The sequence below is a fragment of the Bombina bombina genome, chromosome 3, assembly GCF_027579735.1.
Source record: "Bombina bombina isolate aBomBom1 chromosome 3, aBomBom1.pri, whole genome shotgun sequence".
In the NCBI taxonomy this organism is placed as follows: Eukaryota; Metazoa; Chordata; class Amphibia; order Anura; family Bombinatoridae; genus Bombina; species Bombina bombina.
The window spans coordinates 191,125,104-191,143,516 of NC_069501.1; the positions used below are offsets into that span (position 1 = coordinate 191,125,104).

The 18,413-nt window shown below is 37.7% G+C and overlaps 1 protein-coding gene across 1 annotated transcript in view; it reads right to left on the reverse strand.

The window, feature by feature from the left end:
- The window catches only part of LOC128651547 (cell cycle control protein 50C), an 89,612-nt gene extending 71,893 nt beyond the window's left edge, over nucleotides 1–17,719 (reverse strand). Inside the window, exon 1 of the mRNA XM_053704569.1 lies at nucleotides 17,434–17,719. Within this exon, the coding sequence (XP_053560544.1) occupies nucleotides 17,434–17,640 (207 nt within the window). The 5' untranslated portion in view covers nucleotides 17,641–17,719. The remainder of the gene's footprint in view (nucleotides 1–17,433) is intronic.
- Nucleotides 17,720–18,413: the final 694 nt, after the last annotated feature.

The following is an 18,413-nucleotide window of genomic DNA, read 5'->3' on the forward strand; positions in this document are numbered from 1 at the left end:
GAATGGTTTATGGCTGTCACATGATACGTGTATGCATTTCTGATTGGCTGATGGCTGTCACATGGTACAGGGGGAGTGGAAAAGACATAACTTTTAAAATTGTCAGAAAAAAATCTACTACTCATTTGAAGTTCAGACTAAGTGCTATTGCATTGTCTTGTTATTTTGCATGTGTTGATTATGCAAATATACTGTGTCTGGTCCTTTAAGTTAATTCATTAAGCATTCAGAAACTTTTACAGAAGACCACAGTCCCTGGGTATACTTTTCATTAAAGGACATTAAGAGATCAAACTACAATTGAATGCAAACGTTTAGGCCCCCCTGAAAATTTCCATAAATAATTGGGTGTATGGATCAGCAATTTCATTTTGATCTATCAAATAACTAAAGGACACAGTAATATTTCAGTAGTGAAATTAGGTTTATTGGATTAACAGAAAATGTGCAATATGCATGCAAACGATATTAGACAGGTGCATAAATTTGGGCACCCCAGCAGAAATATTGCATCAATATTTAGTAGAGCCTCCTCTAGCAGAAATAACAGCCTCTAGACGCTTCCTATAGCCTATAATAAGTGTCTGGATTCTGGATGAAGGTATTTTGGACCATTCCTCCTTGTAAAACATCTCCAGTTCAGTTAGGTTTGATGATTGCCGAGCATGGAGAGCCCTCTTCAAATCACCCCACAGATTGTCAATGATATTCAGATCTGGGGACTGGGATGGCCATTCCAGAACATTGTACTTGTTCCTCTGCATAAATGCCAGAGTAGATTTTGAGCAGTGTTTTGGGTCATTGTCTTGTTGAAATATCCAGCCCCGGTGTAACTTCAACTTTATGACTGATTCCTCAACATTATTCTCAAGTATCTGCTGATATTGAGTGGAATCCATGCAACCCTCAACTTTAACAAGATTCTCAGTACCGGCACTGGCCACACAGCCCCACAGCATGATGGAACATCCACCAAATTTTACTGTGGGTAGCAAGTGTTTGTCTTGGAACGCTGTGTTCTTTTGCCGGCATGCATAGCGCCCCTTGTTATGACCAAATAACTCAATCTTTGTTTCATCAGTCCACAGCAACTCTCAAATGACCTGAAAACAAAGATTGTTCAACATTATGGTTTAGGGGAAGGCTACAAAAAGCTATTGTAGAGATTTAAGCTGTCAGTGTCCACTATGAGGAACATAGTGAGGAAATGGAAGACCACAGGCACAGTTCTTGTTAAGGCCAGAAGTGGCATGCCAAGTAAAATATCAGAGAGGCAAAGGATGGTGAGAACGGTCAAAAACAGCCCACAGACCACCTCCAAAGACCTACATCATCATCTTGCTGCAGATGGTGTCACTTTTCATCGTTCAACAATTCAGCGCAATTTGCACAAGGAGAAGCTGGATAGGAGAGTGATGCAGAAGAAGACTTTTCTGCACACACGCCACAAACAGAGTCGCTTGAGGTATACAAATGCACATTTGGACAAGCCAGCTTAATTTTGGAAGAAGGTGCTGTGGACTGATGAAACAAAGATTGAGTTATTTGGTCATAAAAAGGGGCATTATGCATGGTGGCAAAAGAACACAGCGTTCCAAGACAAATACTTGCTACCCACAGTAAAATTTGGTGGATGTTCCATCATGCTGTGGGGCTGTGTGGCCAGTGCCGGTACTGGGAATCTTGTTAAAGTTGAGGGTCGCATGGATTCCACTCAATATCAAATATACCCAAAACACTGCTCAAAATCTACTCTGGCATTTATGCAGAGGAACAAGTACAATGTTCTGGAATGGCCATCCCAGTCCCCAGACCTGAATATCATTGAAAATCTGTGGGGTGATTTGAAGCGGGCTGTCCATGCTCGGCAACCATCAAACCTAACTGAACTGGAGATGTTTTACAAGGAGGAATGGTCCAAAATACCTTCATCCAGAATCCAGACACTTATTGTAGGCTATAGGAAGCGTCTAGAGGCTGTGATTTCTGCTAGAAGAGGCTCTACTAAATATTGATGCAATATTTCTGTTGGGGTGCCCAAATTTATGCACCTGTCTAATTTAGTTTGGAAGCATATTGCACATTTCCTGTTAATCAATAAACCTCATTTCACTACTGAAAAATTACTGTGTCCTTCAGTTATTTGATAGGTCAAAATGAAATTGCTGATCCAAACACCCAATTATTTATAAATGAAAATCATGGAAGTTGTCAGGGGTACCTAAACTTTTGTATACAACTGTTAATTGAAAAGTCTCTTAAAATTGCATGTGCTATCTAAACCATGAAAGTTTAATTTTAAGTTTCATATCCATTTATACTTCTACTACCTTAGTAATAATTTTGTAAATCCACCAACCCAAAAAATAAATTTGTACCTTTGCAAGGTATCATATTCATTATTCATAGATTTCTGTAAGCAGCTTGTACCCAAGTTTAATTCTCCTTCCATGTCTCAACAATCAAATTGATAACATTTTGTTTTGTATAAGCTTAATTTGAACTATAATTTTAATTGCTTTCATTATATTAGGAGATAATCGTGTTTATTAATATTTTAATATGTTAACTGAGTATTCACAAACCATGAACATTACAATTTAACTTAAAAAAGTGCAAACAAAGGGCCAGATTACCAGTGGTGTGCTAACAGTTATGCACAATCAATATTGGGTTTATCCCAGCTGTTTGCACCCGTCGGATGTAGCGCTCATATTACAAGTTAAATGTGATCGTTTGAGAGCAAATTGAATTTAACACGCATCAGGATAGCACAACCTCAGAGCTGTGGTTAACTATTTAGCAAACCAAAAAAGTGTCACAAAACACATAAAAAAATCATTACACTGAGTAATGGCCGCATAGTGAGTTAGTTTCGAGTCACGGATCACCCAGACCGGCATCTCCAATCTAACTGTCGGGTAAAAAAACACAGCAAATGGTGCTGAGGAGCTCCCTCAACTAAAAAAAGCCCACGGACCAAGTGAACAAGTCATTGCGGCAGCTGAGAAGCAACACATCAGAGTTGGACGCGAGAGCTGGGCTTATACACCGGTCTGCCATATCCCACATCCACTAGCTCCAGGCTCTAACACACGGTGTAATATAACGCACAGCAGAGTAGAAAAGAACCCTCAAGCTGCCGAGCAGAGCAAACGGGACGACTAACACTCCATTACAGGTAGAGCTGAGACTAAGAGAAGCTCTGTGACCACAGATCAAGGTATACTACGCTATATGTTAAATGTAAGGGCGGATGCCAAATTGCATAAGGCATGAAGGGGTCATTAAGCCAGTATATACCTAACGGATTAAAACAGCAAGGCTTAAACCCTTACACACACAAAAAAAGGCAGGTTAACCCCGGTCACTTTGCATAGAAACACACCTTGTTGCAACAAACAAGAGAAATAGCAAAAAGGGGTTTGTAAAAGGAACACATGCTGCTCAAATAGACTACAACTTAGGAAAGATTAACAACCGCTTCTGTGGGAACTCAATGTAGGAAGCCACACAGCTAAACGCAAACCCTGTTAAAGAAATATATCCCAAAGTGCAGACCACTGTGGTAGCACTTATACATGAATGCAACAGGTTTCAAAAGCAAAAGTGTGACGCAGTTGTAAATAACTAAAACAAGGCCACTGACAGAGAAGCGTTACCGCAGCTATCTTTATAAAAACGATAACCAACATTGATCTCTAAAAGTGTTAACATCAAACAGACTGCACCCCAAACAGACTGCACCCCAAGGGCTAACAAGTCCCATATAAAAAGGAAAATATACTCCGTGTGCAATATAATCGTTCCAGGTTAGGAAGTAAAGAGGTCTCTATAAAACAAAAAGAAGCTGCCACAATAAATATCATTCAAGGCTCAACTATATTACGTTATCTGAAGCAATCACTAAAAATCCCATGCTGTTATGCCAGCAAAAAAAAAACAACAAAAACTAGAAACGCCAGCTAAAACAAAAATGATCAAACAATACCTCAAACAAGTTGAAGGCCCATCGCCGATAGCTCCCTGCCTCTCAACCTCTGATACTGCGACTACTACAACAATAGAGGAGCAAATACATAACACAACAGACCATAGCTCTTTCAACGAAATAACAAAAGCCGACTTGAAACTCCTAGCGACTAAAGATGACATAAAAACCGGCATGTCTGACATGCGTGACGTTCAGTGAGGTGAAAAAAGACATTAAAAAAGTCGACCGAGGGGTATCTACCCTAGAAGAGAGCCATAATACTGCCACACAAGACATCCAACTTCTTTCACAAGTAACCTATAACCAAGAAAAAGTCATCCACAATCTTATGGAAAAAGTGCAAGACCTTGATAATAGAGGGCGCAGGAACAACTTGCAAATAAGAGGAGTACCAGAATCCGTCCAATCCACAGCAATACAAGGTTACCTACAAGATCTATTCAGAATCATAAAAGACACCACCAACTCGCCAAACATTATACTGGAATGGGCCCATAGAGCCCTTAGAGCTAAGCCACCCGCAAAAGCACCACCACGGGACATAGTGGTGAAATTCCTTAACTACCTGGATAAGGAAGAAATCTTAAAACATGCAAGACAAAAACATCAAATCACTCACGTGGGCTTCCCAATCCAAATCCTTGCGGACTTAAGCCCTACTACAAAAACGGAAAAAACTACAATTCATAACATCAGTCCTGAGATCCCAAAAGATACCATGCAGATGGGGTTTCCCAGTAAGTCTGACGGCTATGAGAGGGGACAGAACAGCTACCTTCCGCAACATGGATGATTTGTCATTGTTTTGTAACACATTACAGATACAGATATCCCTACCTACAGATCATCATAATTTAACGAGAGCTAAAATACCAGAGGAGCAGCACACAGAAGAACAGAACTCAATATTACCTTAGCTCCTGGACTATAATGAAGTCAACTACCTAGCACAAGATCCATTAACTATGGACTCCTACAGCTAAAACAGGGGACATTTGTACAGAAGAAGATTTAATCTACCACCGGACAGATGAGTATAACAATCTACTATGACTCTAAATTAGTCTTGGTGTTAAATGATTAGTATTAACAGACTTTTGTTCATCTCTTCTTAACTTTTATTATCTTCTCCCCTGTAGGAATCCAACAAAACATACAAAATCTATGACTAGCTTAACAGAGATACACACAAAATAATTCCAACACCTTCGATACCACCCTACAGCCACACCAACAAACACTGTACATAGAAACGTGGGTTTGCAAAATGCTTCAAATAACACTACATACTATTACAAACCAGAGGAACGTAACTCTAAGACAAGATCTCAACATCATTCCTTATATGTATAACTCATATAACCTGAGAAACTGGGAAACTTGGGTGGAGAGCTCCTCGGACATACAAACAAGGGTATAGATACACACAAACCCTATAGCTAACACATGTTAATGGGTATCTATTTCAATTTTCGTAAACAGATGCCATCCTGGGGGAGAAGGACACTATCCTAAATTGTTGGAGATTGAATTTGGAAAGACTTTTGGAGTTTAGCTTTCAAGTGTATTTTCCTTTTTCTCCTACCCTAAACAGTTGTTTTTTAGTTTTTGCCCCCCCCCCCCCCATCTTACCCATTATTCATATTTCATATTGATTGAAAAGTTCTAAAAACTATTAGTGTTTGTATTCTAAAGCTGACTATATTGCATTTGCTACTTCCAGTGGTTAAGACGACATAAGCCACACCTGTAACACAAATGCTGCGGCCCTCCCTTCCTTCCTCCATCACAGACAAACTCAAACTATACCTTATTTTCTAACTATAGACCCCATACCACTATCTCTGTATAGGAACAATTTCAGCATACTTTAACATGCATAGGATGTGTATGTATGTATGTATGTATGTGACTGTGTGTGTATTTATGTATGTATGTATGTGTGTATGTGTATGTTTGTGGAACCAGTAAATTACAGACCTTGGTACTACAGCAAGGGGGGCGGGGGTAAACAGTTTCACTATACAGTACCACTATATACAGTACTGGGGGGGGGGGCTGGACCATGTCACAGACTACTGTGGTCACTTTATAAAGTACTGGGGCAGGTAGGGTCAGGCCAGCCATCTCACAGGCAAATTACAGACTGTTCCAGCTGGTGCAAAAACCTTTTATTGTGCAAACAGGGATACAAACAAAACAAAGCAACGTTTCAGGCTCACAATTAGCCCTTTCTCAAGCTTGACCATAAATGAGTGAACAAACATTTAAATAGCCATAATGGCGCCAAATATTGTGATTAAAAATGGTACACTGTTGCCCTCTAGTGAACAGCAGCAATATAACATCCAAACATGTATTAAAGTGCATTTTGATGACTGAATATATCGCCACCTAGTGAATAATCATCATACTGTCAAACAGATATATATTTAACATATGTGGAAAAAATTAGCATATATAAAAATAATAACTGTGAATCAATTTTTCAATATATAAGTGACGAACATTAATATATTCTATTCAATAAAAATTTAAAATGCATTGAAAATTCAATTAATCATTTGATATAATAACCACAATACATCAAATTAAAAAACATATATCAAGTGTGTCAATCTACAAATAAACAAAATATTTCTATCTTGCCAATTATTTTAATTTTATGCTGTCTTAGTTCATTGCGTATCAAATCAGTAGATTGAATCAGTAGACTGACACACTTGCATCTTGGTCAGTATTGGATATTCAACACTATATGTACACATGACACACACACACACTCAGAGACACTAAGTCTCATATAAATGCGTGTATATGGGCACACATATGTGCATATATAATTTGATCAGTACAATACCTGTATAAAAAGAGACTTTTAATATCATTCTTATTTTATTGAGTTACCAAAAAGCAGTCCAATTACATTCCCTATTCAAGCCTCTCGGCCACAAGGTGCACAATTCATTTATCCAAAATGTTTCTCGCCTTCTCAGTATATTCTCCTTATCACCCCCTCTTCTAGGTGTATTGACCCTCTCAATGATTTGAAAACGCAGTTGACTTATCCTGTGGCCTGCCTCTAAAAAGTGACCAGCCACAGGAGCATCCTTCTTTTCACAACGAATATTCGACTTGTGCTCTGAGATCCTTTCTCGTGCCTCCCTGGTCGATTGACCAATGTACATCAAGGAGCATGGACATTTAATTGCGTAAATAATATACTCAGACCTACAAGTAAAATATTCATTGATAAAATACTTCTTACCCGTTGTAGGGTGACAAAAAGTGTCACCCTTAATCATTGAATTGTAATTAATGCAAGATAAACACGGGTAACATCCTTTTTGTTTTTGGCCAGTTATTGTACTCTGAACATTTTTCTTAACACCTATATCAGCTCTCACCAATTTATCTTTAATATTAGGACTATGTTTATAAGCTAACATAGGTGGTAGTGAAAAGGCACCTATACCTGGGTGACATTTGGATAAAATATGCCAATATTTCCAAATGATTTTATTAATTTGATTGCTCCTTGTATTGTACTGAGATATAAATTTAATTCTCTCCAGATTTTTAGACCCATTTTTGGTTTTCCTCACTGCTTTAGATTCAACTCTAGTTGCACTCACATTCTGTTTTATGTCCTTAATTAATAATTTAGGATAACCCCTAGAGATAAACGTTTCCGACATCTCCTCCAGACAAACCTCCTTAATGGCTGGATCTGACACGATCCGATCAACCCTTAGAAGTTGACTCTTTGGGACTGCCCTAAAGGTAGAGGGTGGATGGAAACTCTCAAACCACAAAGTATTGTTTTTATCCGTAGGTTTGGAATAAATATCAACTTTCAAACCATCCTCACCTTTATAGACTTTTGTATCCAAAAAATGGATTGAACATTCATCATATGTTAAAGTAAATTTAATGCCATTAACTGAGCAATTAAGATCTTCTACAAAATTAATCATAAATATGTTGGCATATGTTGGGGCTACATTGGACCCCAATGGCCAAAAACGAAAAGGATGTTACCCGTGTTTATCTTGCATTAATTGCAATTCAATGATTAAGGGTGACACTTTTTGTCACCCTTACATGGGTAAGAAGTATTTTATCAATGAATATTTGACTTGTAGGTCTGAGTATATTATTTACACAATTAAATGTCTGTGCTCCTTGGTGTATATACTGAGTAGGCGAGAAACATTTTGGATAAATGAATTGTGCACCTTGTGGCCGAGAGGCTTGAATAGGGAATGTAATTGGACTGCCTTTTGGTAACTCAATAAAATAAGAATGATATTAAAAGTCTCTTTTTATACAGGTATTGTACTGATCAAATTATATATGCACATATGTGTGCCCATACACACGCATTTATATGAGACTTAGTGTCTCTGAGTGTGTGTGTGTACATATAGTGTTGAATATCCAATACTGACCAAGATGCAAGTGTGTCAGTCTGCTGATTCAATCGACTGATTTGATACGCAATGAACTAAGACAGCATAAAATTAAAATAATTGGCAAGATAGAAATATTTTTTTTATTTGTAGATTGACACACTTGATATATGTTTTTTAATTTGATGTATTGTGGTTATTATATCAAATGATTAATTGAATTTTCAATGCATTTTAAATTTTTATTGAATAGAATATATTAATTTTTGTCACTTATATATTGATAAATTGATTCACAGTTATTATTTTTATATATGCTAATTTTTTCACTTACAGTATGTTAAATATATATCTGTTTGACAGTATGATTATTATTCACTAGGTGGCGATATATTCAGTCATCAAAATGCACTTTATACATGTTTGGATGTTATATTGCTGCTGTTCACTAGAGGGCAACAGTGTACCATTTTTAATCACAATATTCGGCGCCATTATGGCTATTTAAATGTTTGTTCACTCATTTATGGTCAAGCTTGAGAAAGGGCTAATTGTGAGCCTGAAACGTTGCTTTGTTTTGTTTGTATCCCTGTTTGCACAATAAAAGGTTTTTGCACCAGCTGGAACATTTCTGCTTTTTTCGTATTGATGCTGGGTTTGGTAAACCTGTTCCTTGCTGTGCAGTGAGTGCTGTGTTTCATGCTACATTGTTGCAAGATTACAGACTGTGTCACTGACTCACTATATACAGTATTGGTGGGTTAAATAGTGTCACCATATACAGTAATAGGGGGTCAGACCATCTCACAGACTGTGGACACATGGTACCTCCTTTTGCAGACATGTAATCTGATTCACATTTTTTTTTTCTGTGTTAAAATTAAAAAAAAAAAATGTATCAAATTCACCTTTTTTATTTATTAGATTCTTGCACCTGGGCCTTGTGAATTCTAGTTATGCCTCTGGACAAAGGCTTTAATGTACCTCAAGAAAGGTCCATAGTTCTTAATGATCTATATAAACCAAAATGGGCAATTATCTTACTTCAGGAGACACACTTTAGAAAGGGAAAGGAACCCAAATGGACCCACCACAAATATACCACAGCTTACTTTTTATCAGGCACCTCCAAAAAGAACGGGGTAGGCATATTGATAAGACATGACATACCTCTAGAACCCATACATATAGAAAAAGATACAGATGTGAGAACTCTCATATTAACAGGTTTACTCTATGGACGACCCATCACCTTAGTAAATGCTTATTTCCCAAATAAACAACAGCTCACATTCATGCGCAAACTCTCCAGTAAAATCCTAGACCATACCAAGGGCACATTAATAGTTGGAGGAGACTTTAATGTACCACTCGATCTTAAGGTGGACACTTCAGGAGGCACCCCAAACATTACCCCAAACATTACCAAAAGAGATATCAAAAACATGAACACACAAATTAAATCATTAGCTCTACATGATACATGGCGCACATTTCACCCTACCACTAAAGACTTCACTTTTTATTCACACCCGCATAGTGTATACTCCCGTATTGACTACATTCTGACAGACTCCATAGGCCTTGCACTCATTAAAAGAGTATCAATACTGACTAAAACTTGGTCAGACCATGCACCAGTTCTATGTCAAATTAAATGGCCTGATAGTCCTTTGATTCCATTCATATGGAAGCTAGATGATAGCCTACTAGACCATCCTTTAATAAAACCAAGTTTAGAAAAAGCATTGACGGAGTATTTCCAAATCAACACATCATCTAACACCACTTGGACAAACATATGGGAAGCGCACAAATGCGTTCTACGAGGGGAACTACTAAAACATAAAGATAATCTAGTTAAACAGAATATAAATAAATACGAAACTCTACTAAAAGACCTACAATATTTAGAACAATCTCACAAAAAAGACCAAAAAAACAAATGACCTCAACACTCGCATTAACCAAATCAGGAAAGAGCTAAACACGTTCCTATAACAAGAACAACAAAAACGAGCTTTAATCCTGCAGCAAAAATATGACTAAGGTAATAAAGCAGGCAAAATGTTAGCCAGATCACTCAAACGCAAGCAGATTAAAACACACATACACCATCTTAAAACCAGAACGGGTCAAGTTAAACATGATAGCATTTCTCTGGCAGAGATATTCCACACATATTATTCATCACTATATAAAGCTAGTTCTAAATATTTAGAAATATAGATCTACCCAAGCTTGATGATGACCAATCCAAAAAACTGGACTTACCTATTAGTGTGAGTGAAATAAAGACATCAATTAAATCACTACCCTCAGGAAAGAGTCCAGGGCCAGATGGTTTCAGAACCAAGTACTACAAAAAATTTGCCCATATACTTGCTCCAAAGTTAGCAAACGTATTTGATTCCCTCGACACATTGGATGGCTTCACCAGGTCAATCCTTGAGATCTACATTAGTGTTCTCCCAAAATCTTGTAGACCCCCTAATGCCCCAGAACATTTCCAACCTATATCTTTTCTAAACACAGATATAAACATTTTTGCAAGAGTCCTGGCAAATAGGCTGAACCCTCTACTCTCGCAACTGATAGCCCTAGCATGCAACACTCATCAATCTATAACCCTTATATCGACAGATGCCAAGAAGGCTTTCAACAGAGTGGATTGGGATTGTCTCAAGGCCACTCTGTCTAAGATGAATATAGGCAAACACTTCATAAATAAAAAAAAAATTGCTCTACACTAACCACACAGCTAAGGTCAGAACAAACTCTGTCCTCTCTGATTGTTTCAAAATAAAAAACGGTACGCGACAGAGCTGTCCTTTGTCGCCTATACTCTTCGCCTTGTCTATCGAGGTGCTGGCGTGCCAGATCAGGTCTGACCCCAACATCAAAGGAATAGCCACACAAACAACTGAATACAAACTTGCAATGTATGCAGACGATGTTCTACTTACCGTGACAGAACTAGAAACCTATCTACCGGCCCTTTTAACCCCTTAATGACCGAGGACGTGCAGGGTACGTCCTCAAAAAAAAGGCAGTTAACGCCTGAGGACGTACCCTGCACGTCCTCGGTGTGGAAAGCAGCTGGAAGCGATCCTGCTCGCTTCCAGCTGCTTTCCGGTTATTGCAGTGATGCCTCGATATGGAGGCATCCTGCAATAACCTGACATGGCCATCCGATGCAGAGAGAGCCACTCTGTGGCCCTCTCTGCACCGGACATCGATGGCCAGTATCGTTGGTGGGTGGGAGCCGACTTGGGAGGCGGGTGGGCGGCCATCGGTGTGCCGTGTGACGTCGAGGGGGGCGGGATCGGGCGCGGGACCGTCGGGGGCGCGCACGGACGCGCGCGCGTGCACGGAGGGTGGCGGGTGGGCGCGTGCACGGGGCGGGAGCGGGTGGGAACCGCTACACTACGGAAAGTGAATAAAAGTAAAATGTTAAGTGGCCTAGGCACACCAAAAAAAATCAACACTAAAAGAGATCGTGGAGGGGTGGGGGGTTGGTTTTTGTGTGGGGGGGAAGCTACACTACAGAAAAGTCTAAAAAATGTAAAACAAATACATTTTTTCTTCTAAACTGGGTACTGGCAGACAGCTGCCAGTACCCAAGATGGCGCCCATTAAGTTAGAGTGGGAGGGTTATAGAGCTGTTTGGGGGGGATCAGTGAGGTTGGGGGCTAAGGGGGGGTAGTACACAACAGCATATGTAAATATGCTTTAAAAAAAAAACACCAAAAAATACAAATATAGCTTTTATTTTAGTACTGGCAGACTTTCTGCCAGTACTTAAGATGGCGGGAACAATTGTGGGGTGGGGGAGGGAAGAGAGCTGTTTGGGAGGGATCAGGGGGTCTGATGTTTCAGGTGGGAGGCTGTGCTCTACACTAAATCTAATATTAACCCTGCAAGCTCCCTACAAGCTACCTAATTAACCCCTTCACTGCTAGCCATAATACACGTGTGATGCGCAGCGGCATTTAGCAGCCTTCAAAATACCAAAAAGCAACGCCAAAGCCATATATGTCTGCTATTTCTGAACAAAGGGGATCCCAGAGAAGCATTTAGAACCATTTGTGCCATAACTGCACAAGCTGTTTGTAAATGATTTCAGTGAGAAACCTAAAATTTTGAAAAATTTTACGTTTTTTTTAATTTGATCGCATTTGGCGGTGAAATGGTGGCATGAAATATACCAAAATGGGCCTAGATCAATACTTGGGGTTGTCTACTACACTACACTAAAGCTAAAATTACCCCAAAAAGCTCCCTACATGCTCCCTAATTAACCCCTTCACTGCTGGGCATAATACACGTGTGGTGCGCAGTGGCATTTAGTGGCATTCTAATTACCAAAAAGCAACACCAAAGCCATATAAGTATGCTATTTCTGAACAAAGGGGATCCCAGAGAAGAATTTACAACCATTTGTGCCATAATTGCACAAGCTGTTTGTAAATAATTTCAGTGAGAAACCTAAAGTTTGTGAAAAAATTTGTGAAAAAGTGAACGATTTTTTTTATTTGATCGCATTTGGCGGTGAAATGGTGGCATGAAATATACCAAAATGGGCCTAGATCAATACTTTGGGATGTCTACTAAAAATATATATATACATGTCAATGGATATTCAGAGATTCCTGAAAGATAGCAGGGTTCCAATGTAACTAGCGCTAATTTTGAAAAAAAAATGGTTTGGAAATAGCAAAGTGCTACTTGTATTTATTTCCCTATAACTTGCAAAAAAAGCAAAGAACATGTAAACATTGGGTATTTCTAAACTCAGCATAATATTTAGAAACTATTTAGCATGGGTGTTTTTTGGTGGTTGTAGATATGTAACAGATTTTGGGGGTCAAAGTTAGAAAAAGTGGGGGTTTTTTCAATTTTTCCTCATATTTTATAATTTTTTTTATAGTAAATTATAAAATATGATGAAAATATTGGTATCTTTAGAAAGTCCATTTAATGGCGAGAAAAACGGTATATAATATGTGTGGGTACAGTAAATGAGTAAGAGGAAAATTACAGCTAAACACAAACACCGCAAAAATGTAAAAATAGCCTTGGTCCCAAACGGACAGAAAATGGAAAAGTGCTGTGGTCATTAAGGGGTTAAACACATTCACAGAATATGGCAAAAGTCTCAAACTTCCATCTTAATTTGACCAAATCAGATCTATTAAATATAACTACCCCAACAAACGAGTTAGACAAAATACAAACTGCCTGCCCCCTGCGTATCCAACAAACAAAATTGAAATACTTAGGGATACTCCTAACATGAAACCCTCAAGACTTATTTACTGCTAATTATCGCCTACTGCTAAAAAACATTGTTAGAGACCGATCAGGAAGGAAAAATAAACCACTATCCTGGATAGGGAGAGTTCATGTCATCAAAATGAACATTCTGTCTCACATACTATATGTCTTACAGACGTTGCCTATAACACTGCCAAAAGATTACCTCAATCAACTGCAGGGTAACATAGAAAAATTTATATGGAATATAATCAAACCTAGAGTCCCTAAAAGAACTCTATATCTGCCTAGAGATATGGTGGGACTGCGAATCCCAAATATAACACGATAAAGATTGGCAACCCTATTTTAGAGAATAATAGACTGGAGCTATAACTCAAATCACAAACAATGGGTCCAAGTGGACAGGGAGATATTACAAACAGAAAACGTTGGATGGACAGCTTGGCTGCATACAACACAGGCCACGCAAAATTCTGCATTATCCACTGCTCTCAGAGCTATTTTCGCAATGGAATGCAACAATAAACACAAACACGCATGTTAACACAAGGCCCGCACCTCTGACCCCGAATATTAATAATCCTGACCTCTCATTCCTGCAGCTATTTAAAACAGAACACCCAGACCCTGTTTGCAGAAAGATGAAATTGGATGGAATTGTTTGCAGAAAAATGCAAGCAAAGTCTGTGTTGTGTGATTATTTCATAAGGTTTATAATACAGTTTAGCAAATGTTTTTGTTCATTTAACTTAGTTTACTTATATATTCTGTGTTGTATGATTATTTGATACTGTTTATAGTGCCGTTTAGCATTTAAAGTCTTCATTTCAAAGCTTTAAAAATAATGTATTAGGTGTTACTAGTTATGACAATTTTGAGAGGGGCCTGGAACCTAACTCCCTCACTTCCCATTGACTTACATTATAAACTGGGTTTCAATTTACAACGGTTTTGATTTACAACCATTCCTTCTGGAACCTAACCCCGGCGTAAACTGAGGGATACCTGTATATTGTTATAAATACTATGTATAAACTATTGTAAGCACCCTGGTAAGAAATGTACCCTACCTTAAACAACTGTTATTATCTATATTATTTGTTTGACTGTTACAATATTCACCTTTCTATTCCTAGCCCGTGACATCTTAGTAACTTTTACAATGGTCCAAAAGAGGCCAGTATCACAAATAATGGGCAAAAAACAGAAATATATTGAATCAAAATGAGAGTTACAAAGTATGAAGGACTCTACAGCTGACAAATACTGGCTAAGATTGTACAGCAAGATCTAGTTTAAAAATGTATAACTCTCATTAATTGTTATGCGCTTTTCACCAACTATGTTTATTTTGAATATACCTCACTAAAGCATTTAAAAAAAAAATGATTACGAAGTACAGTTACACTCATAATAACACCATCTAATAAAAATTACTCAAAAAAAATATTGCACACAAAAGTTATAAGGGCTCAAAGATATGGGGACCTATTTATTATGTGTCTGTCCGACATGATCCGATCAGCAGATCATGTCCCACAGACATCGCAGAATGCGTAGAGCAATACGCTCTCCACATTCAGCATTGCACCAGCAGTTCTTCCTCCTCAGAGCAGGCGGACAGGTTATGGAGCAGCGGTCTTTAGATACGGAGCTTGATAGATAGGCCCATGATCTTTCAGATGTTAGAAAAAAAGGCTGCAAAGGGCTTTAACATAGAAATACATAAATATACATGTTTAAATATGTATTTGTGTATATATATATATATATATATATATATATATATATATATATATATAAATGTTTACAGTATATGTGTGCACATATGAATTTATGCATTTATGTGTGTACAGACATACAGTATATACACATATAAAGACATGAATACATATGTACACACACACACATTTATAGATAGACAGATAGATATTCTACCAAAATACCATCAGATATTTGTATAAATTTGTATTTATGAATAAATAAAACATATTCTATGTGAAGAACTTTGGAATGTATTATGTAAAATATTCATATTTTCATGTCGGATTAGCATACTTGAGAATATGCAGTCGAGTATGTGTGCGAGTATGGTGTTAGTTTTTTTTCTACTTTTTTTGCTCCATTGATTTCTATGGGGGAATATGATAATGCACGTAATATTCTAACTTTGGCTTTTTGGGCGGGTCGGGTTAGTGCACATCAAAAAAGTTTTGCTTTCAACTTGTAATACGAGGGCTACCTGACGGGCAAAAAGCTTACTTTTAGCGGAATTAGTGCATTAGCGAAACTGATAAATACCGCTCTACTCGTAAGTAATCTGGCCCAAAGTATGCAATGTTGAGGCTATTGAATTGGAAAAGTTCAAATTTTCATGTGAAAAGCTGCTTGAAAAGTATTGTCGAATGAATTGGAATAAAGCTGTTCAATTCTCTAATTGAAAAGCTAATTGAAATAAACAAAATAACCCAGTTTAGATTGAAATTGCTTTGAATTTGAAATTAGCAGCATTCTAATTACCAAAAAGCAATGGCAAAGCCATATATGTCTGCTATTTCTGAACAAAGGGGATCCCAGATAAGCTTTTACAACCATTTGTACCATGATTGCACAAGCTGTTTGTAAATAATTTCAGTGAGAAACCTAAAGTTTATTGAAAAAGTTAACAATTTTTTTTATTTGATTGCATTTTGTGGTGAAATGGTGGCATGAAAGGGCCTAGATTAATACTTTGGGTTGTCTACTAAAAAAAAATATATAGTTTTGATAGGTACTGTAAATATATATATAAAAAAGGCTCTATTTCTGTTGAAATGTAGTGACGGGAAAAAATGCTAATAATGCTCTGGTCTTTTGGGGAAGTTTTAGTCTGAAATGCCCCGGTCGCTAAGGGTGTGAAACAGGACCCTATTGGGAAATCAGTCCAGCTTTCGTAATGTTTGAAGACTGGCCCTGCCTTCATATGCCAGCCCCACTTTTCACCCCACCCCCCATACCCCACTCTGCCTAACACCACTTTTATGCCTCCACAGGCTCCCACACCCTTGTCAGGAGCAGAACAGCCTTGAAGAAATGCGCTACATATGTGCAAAAACCCTCGCTTCGTAACCTCCCTGACCAAGGATGTAGCCCTACGGTGATGGTGGCCCCCGGGAAAAGTCCTGGTATCCCAGCAGGCCAATCTGGGACTGGTGTGAAAATGGACCAGCAGTGAAAAGGTTAAGGCTAGTTTACATTCTAGCTATAAACTATGTGAATTTGTAGTAGCAACAAATAACTCTAATAAGCATCTATAGAAAACCTAATGTTACTACCAGTTCACAAAGGTGACACCAGGAATGTAAACTAGTCATTGAATCTTTGCATGTACAAGATTCTGTAGTTAATGTATAAATACACTATAAAATATAAAAAAAAAACTGAGCTTTCCAGTCTGTTTGAAAAATGCTTAACATTATGTAGAACTTAGAAAATGAATACAAAGAATAACCACATCTTTCATTTTATCACATTGCTTAATCTAATATTTGCTCATTGGTTCTTCTTTATTATTTCTATTTGAGCCTCAGTGGAAAAATATTTTTATATAACAATATATATATTTTATTTTTTTATTTATCCATCCTCAAGTGGAGGTTACACAAGAGATAATATATATAATATTGTTAATGATTTTTTTTACCTTTTTGCTAATTGTTTTTAATGAAATAACTGTATATGTATATAATGCAAGCACTCCTGACTCACCCTTATTTCCTTAATATATGAAGCTGTTACAATCCAACTGATCCCAACAGCCAAGCAGAAAATGGCAATGATAAAGGTGCACGGGATGACAGACTGAGCATTTAGAGAAGGCTTCCAGGACGGGAGACGCTGCTGCTTAAACGCAGTATTATCTGGACATTTTAAGGGAACCGACTTCTCTCCTGGGGTAACTTTCTTTATCTTCATGTTGTGTCTGATAATTAGTTTTCTAGGTACATTTACAAATAAAAGTAGGCTCTGATTACAGATGGCTGTATAGCCTGCACTGTTCCCCCATGCTGAATGACCTGCATTACTTCCGTCAATTACTTATTAACCATTAAGGTTTGGCATAAGAATTACGTACAGTGATTCTCTGCTAGACAATGTACTTTGCTCCTGTGTCACATGTTGCAATCAATAAGCTTTTGAGCCACTGTGTTACCTTCAAAAACTTCCAATACATGTTAGAAAGTATAAAGTGAGTGCACATGGTTAACTTTAATAGTTACAAACACTTGTTTCAGAAAAATATTTTACATATTTGACCTCTCCCTGCAAGAGCTTTTTTCATAGCCTTGACAAGCAGGCGGTACAGCCAATAGGAAGTGTAGTTTATGTGTGTATAGTTAAACATACTTTATATTTATATTTAGCTATTAGATGGAGATTAGAAAATAAAATATGTCTGTTTAAATACCTGTTTAATAAATTATTGTTGAACTAAGCTGAATCAGTGCTAAACCACCTTAAAGGGACACTTTCATGGTTCAGATAGAGCAGCAATTTTAAACAACTTTCCAATTTACTTCCATAAATAAAATGTACACAGTCTTTTTTTATTTAAAGTTTTTGAGGCCCCCAGCTCCTACTGAGCATGTGCAAGAATTCACAGAATATACGTTTATGCATTTGTGATTGGCTGATTGCTGTCACATGATACAGGGGGAGTGGAAATGTGTCAGAAAAAAATCTACTAA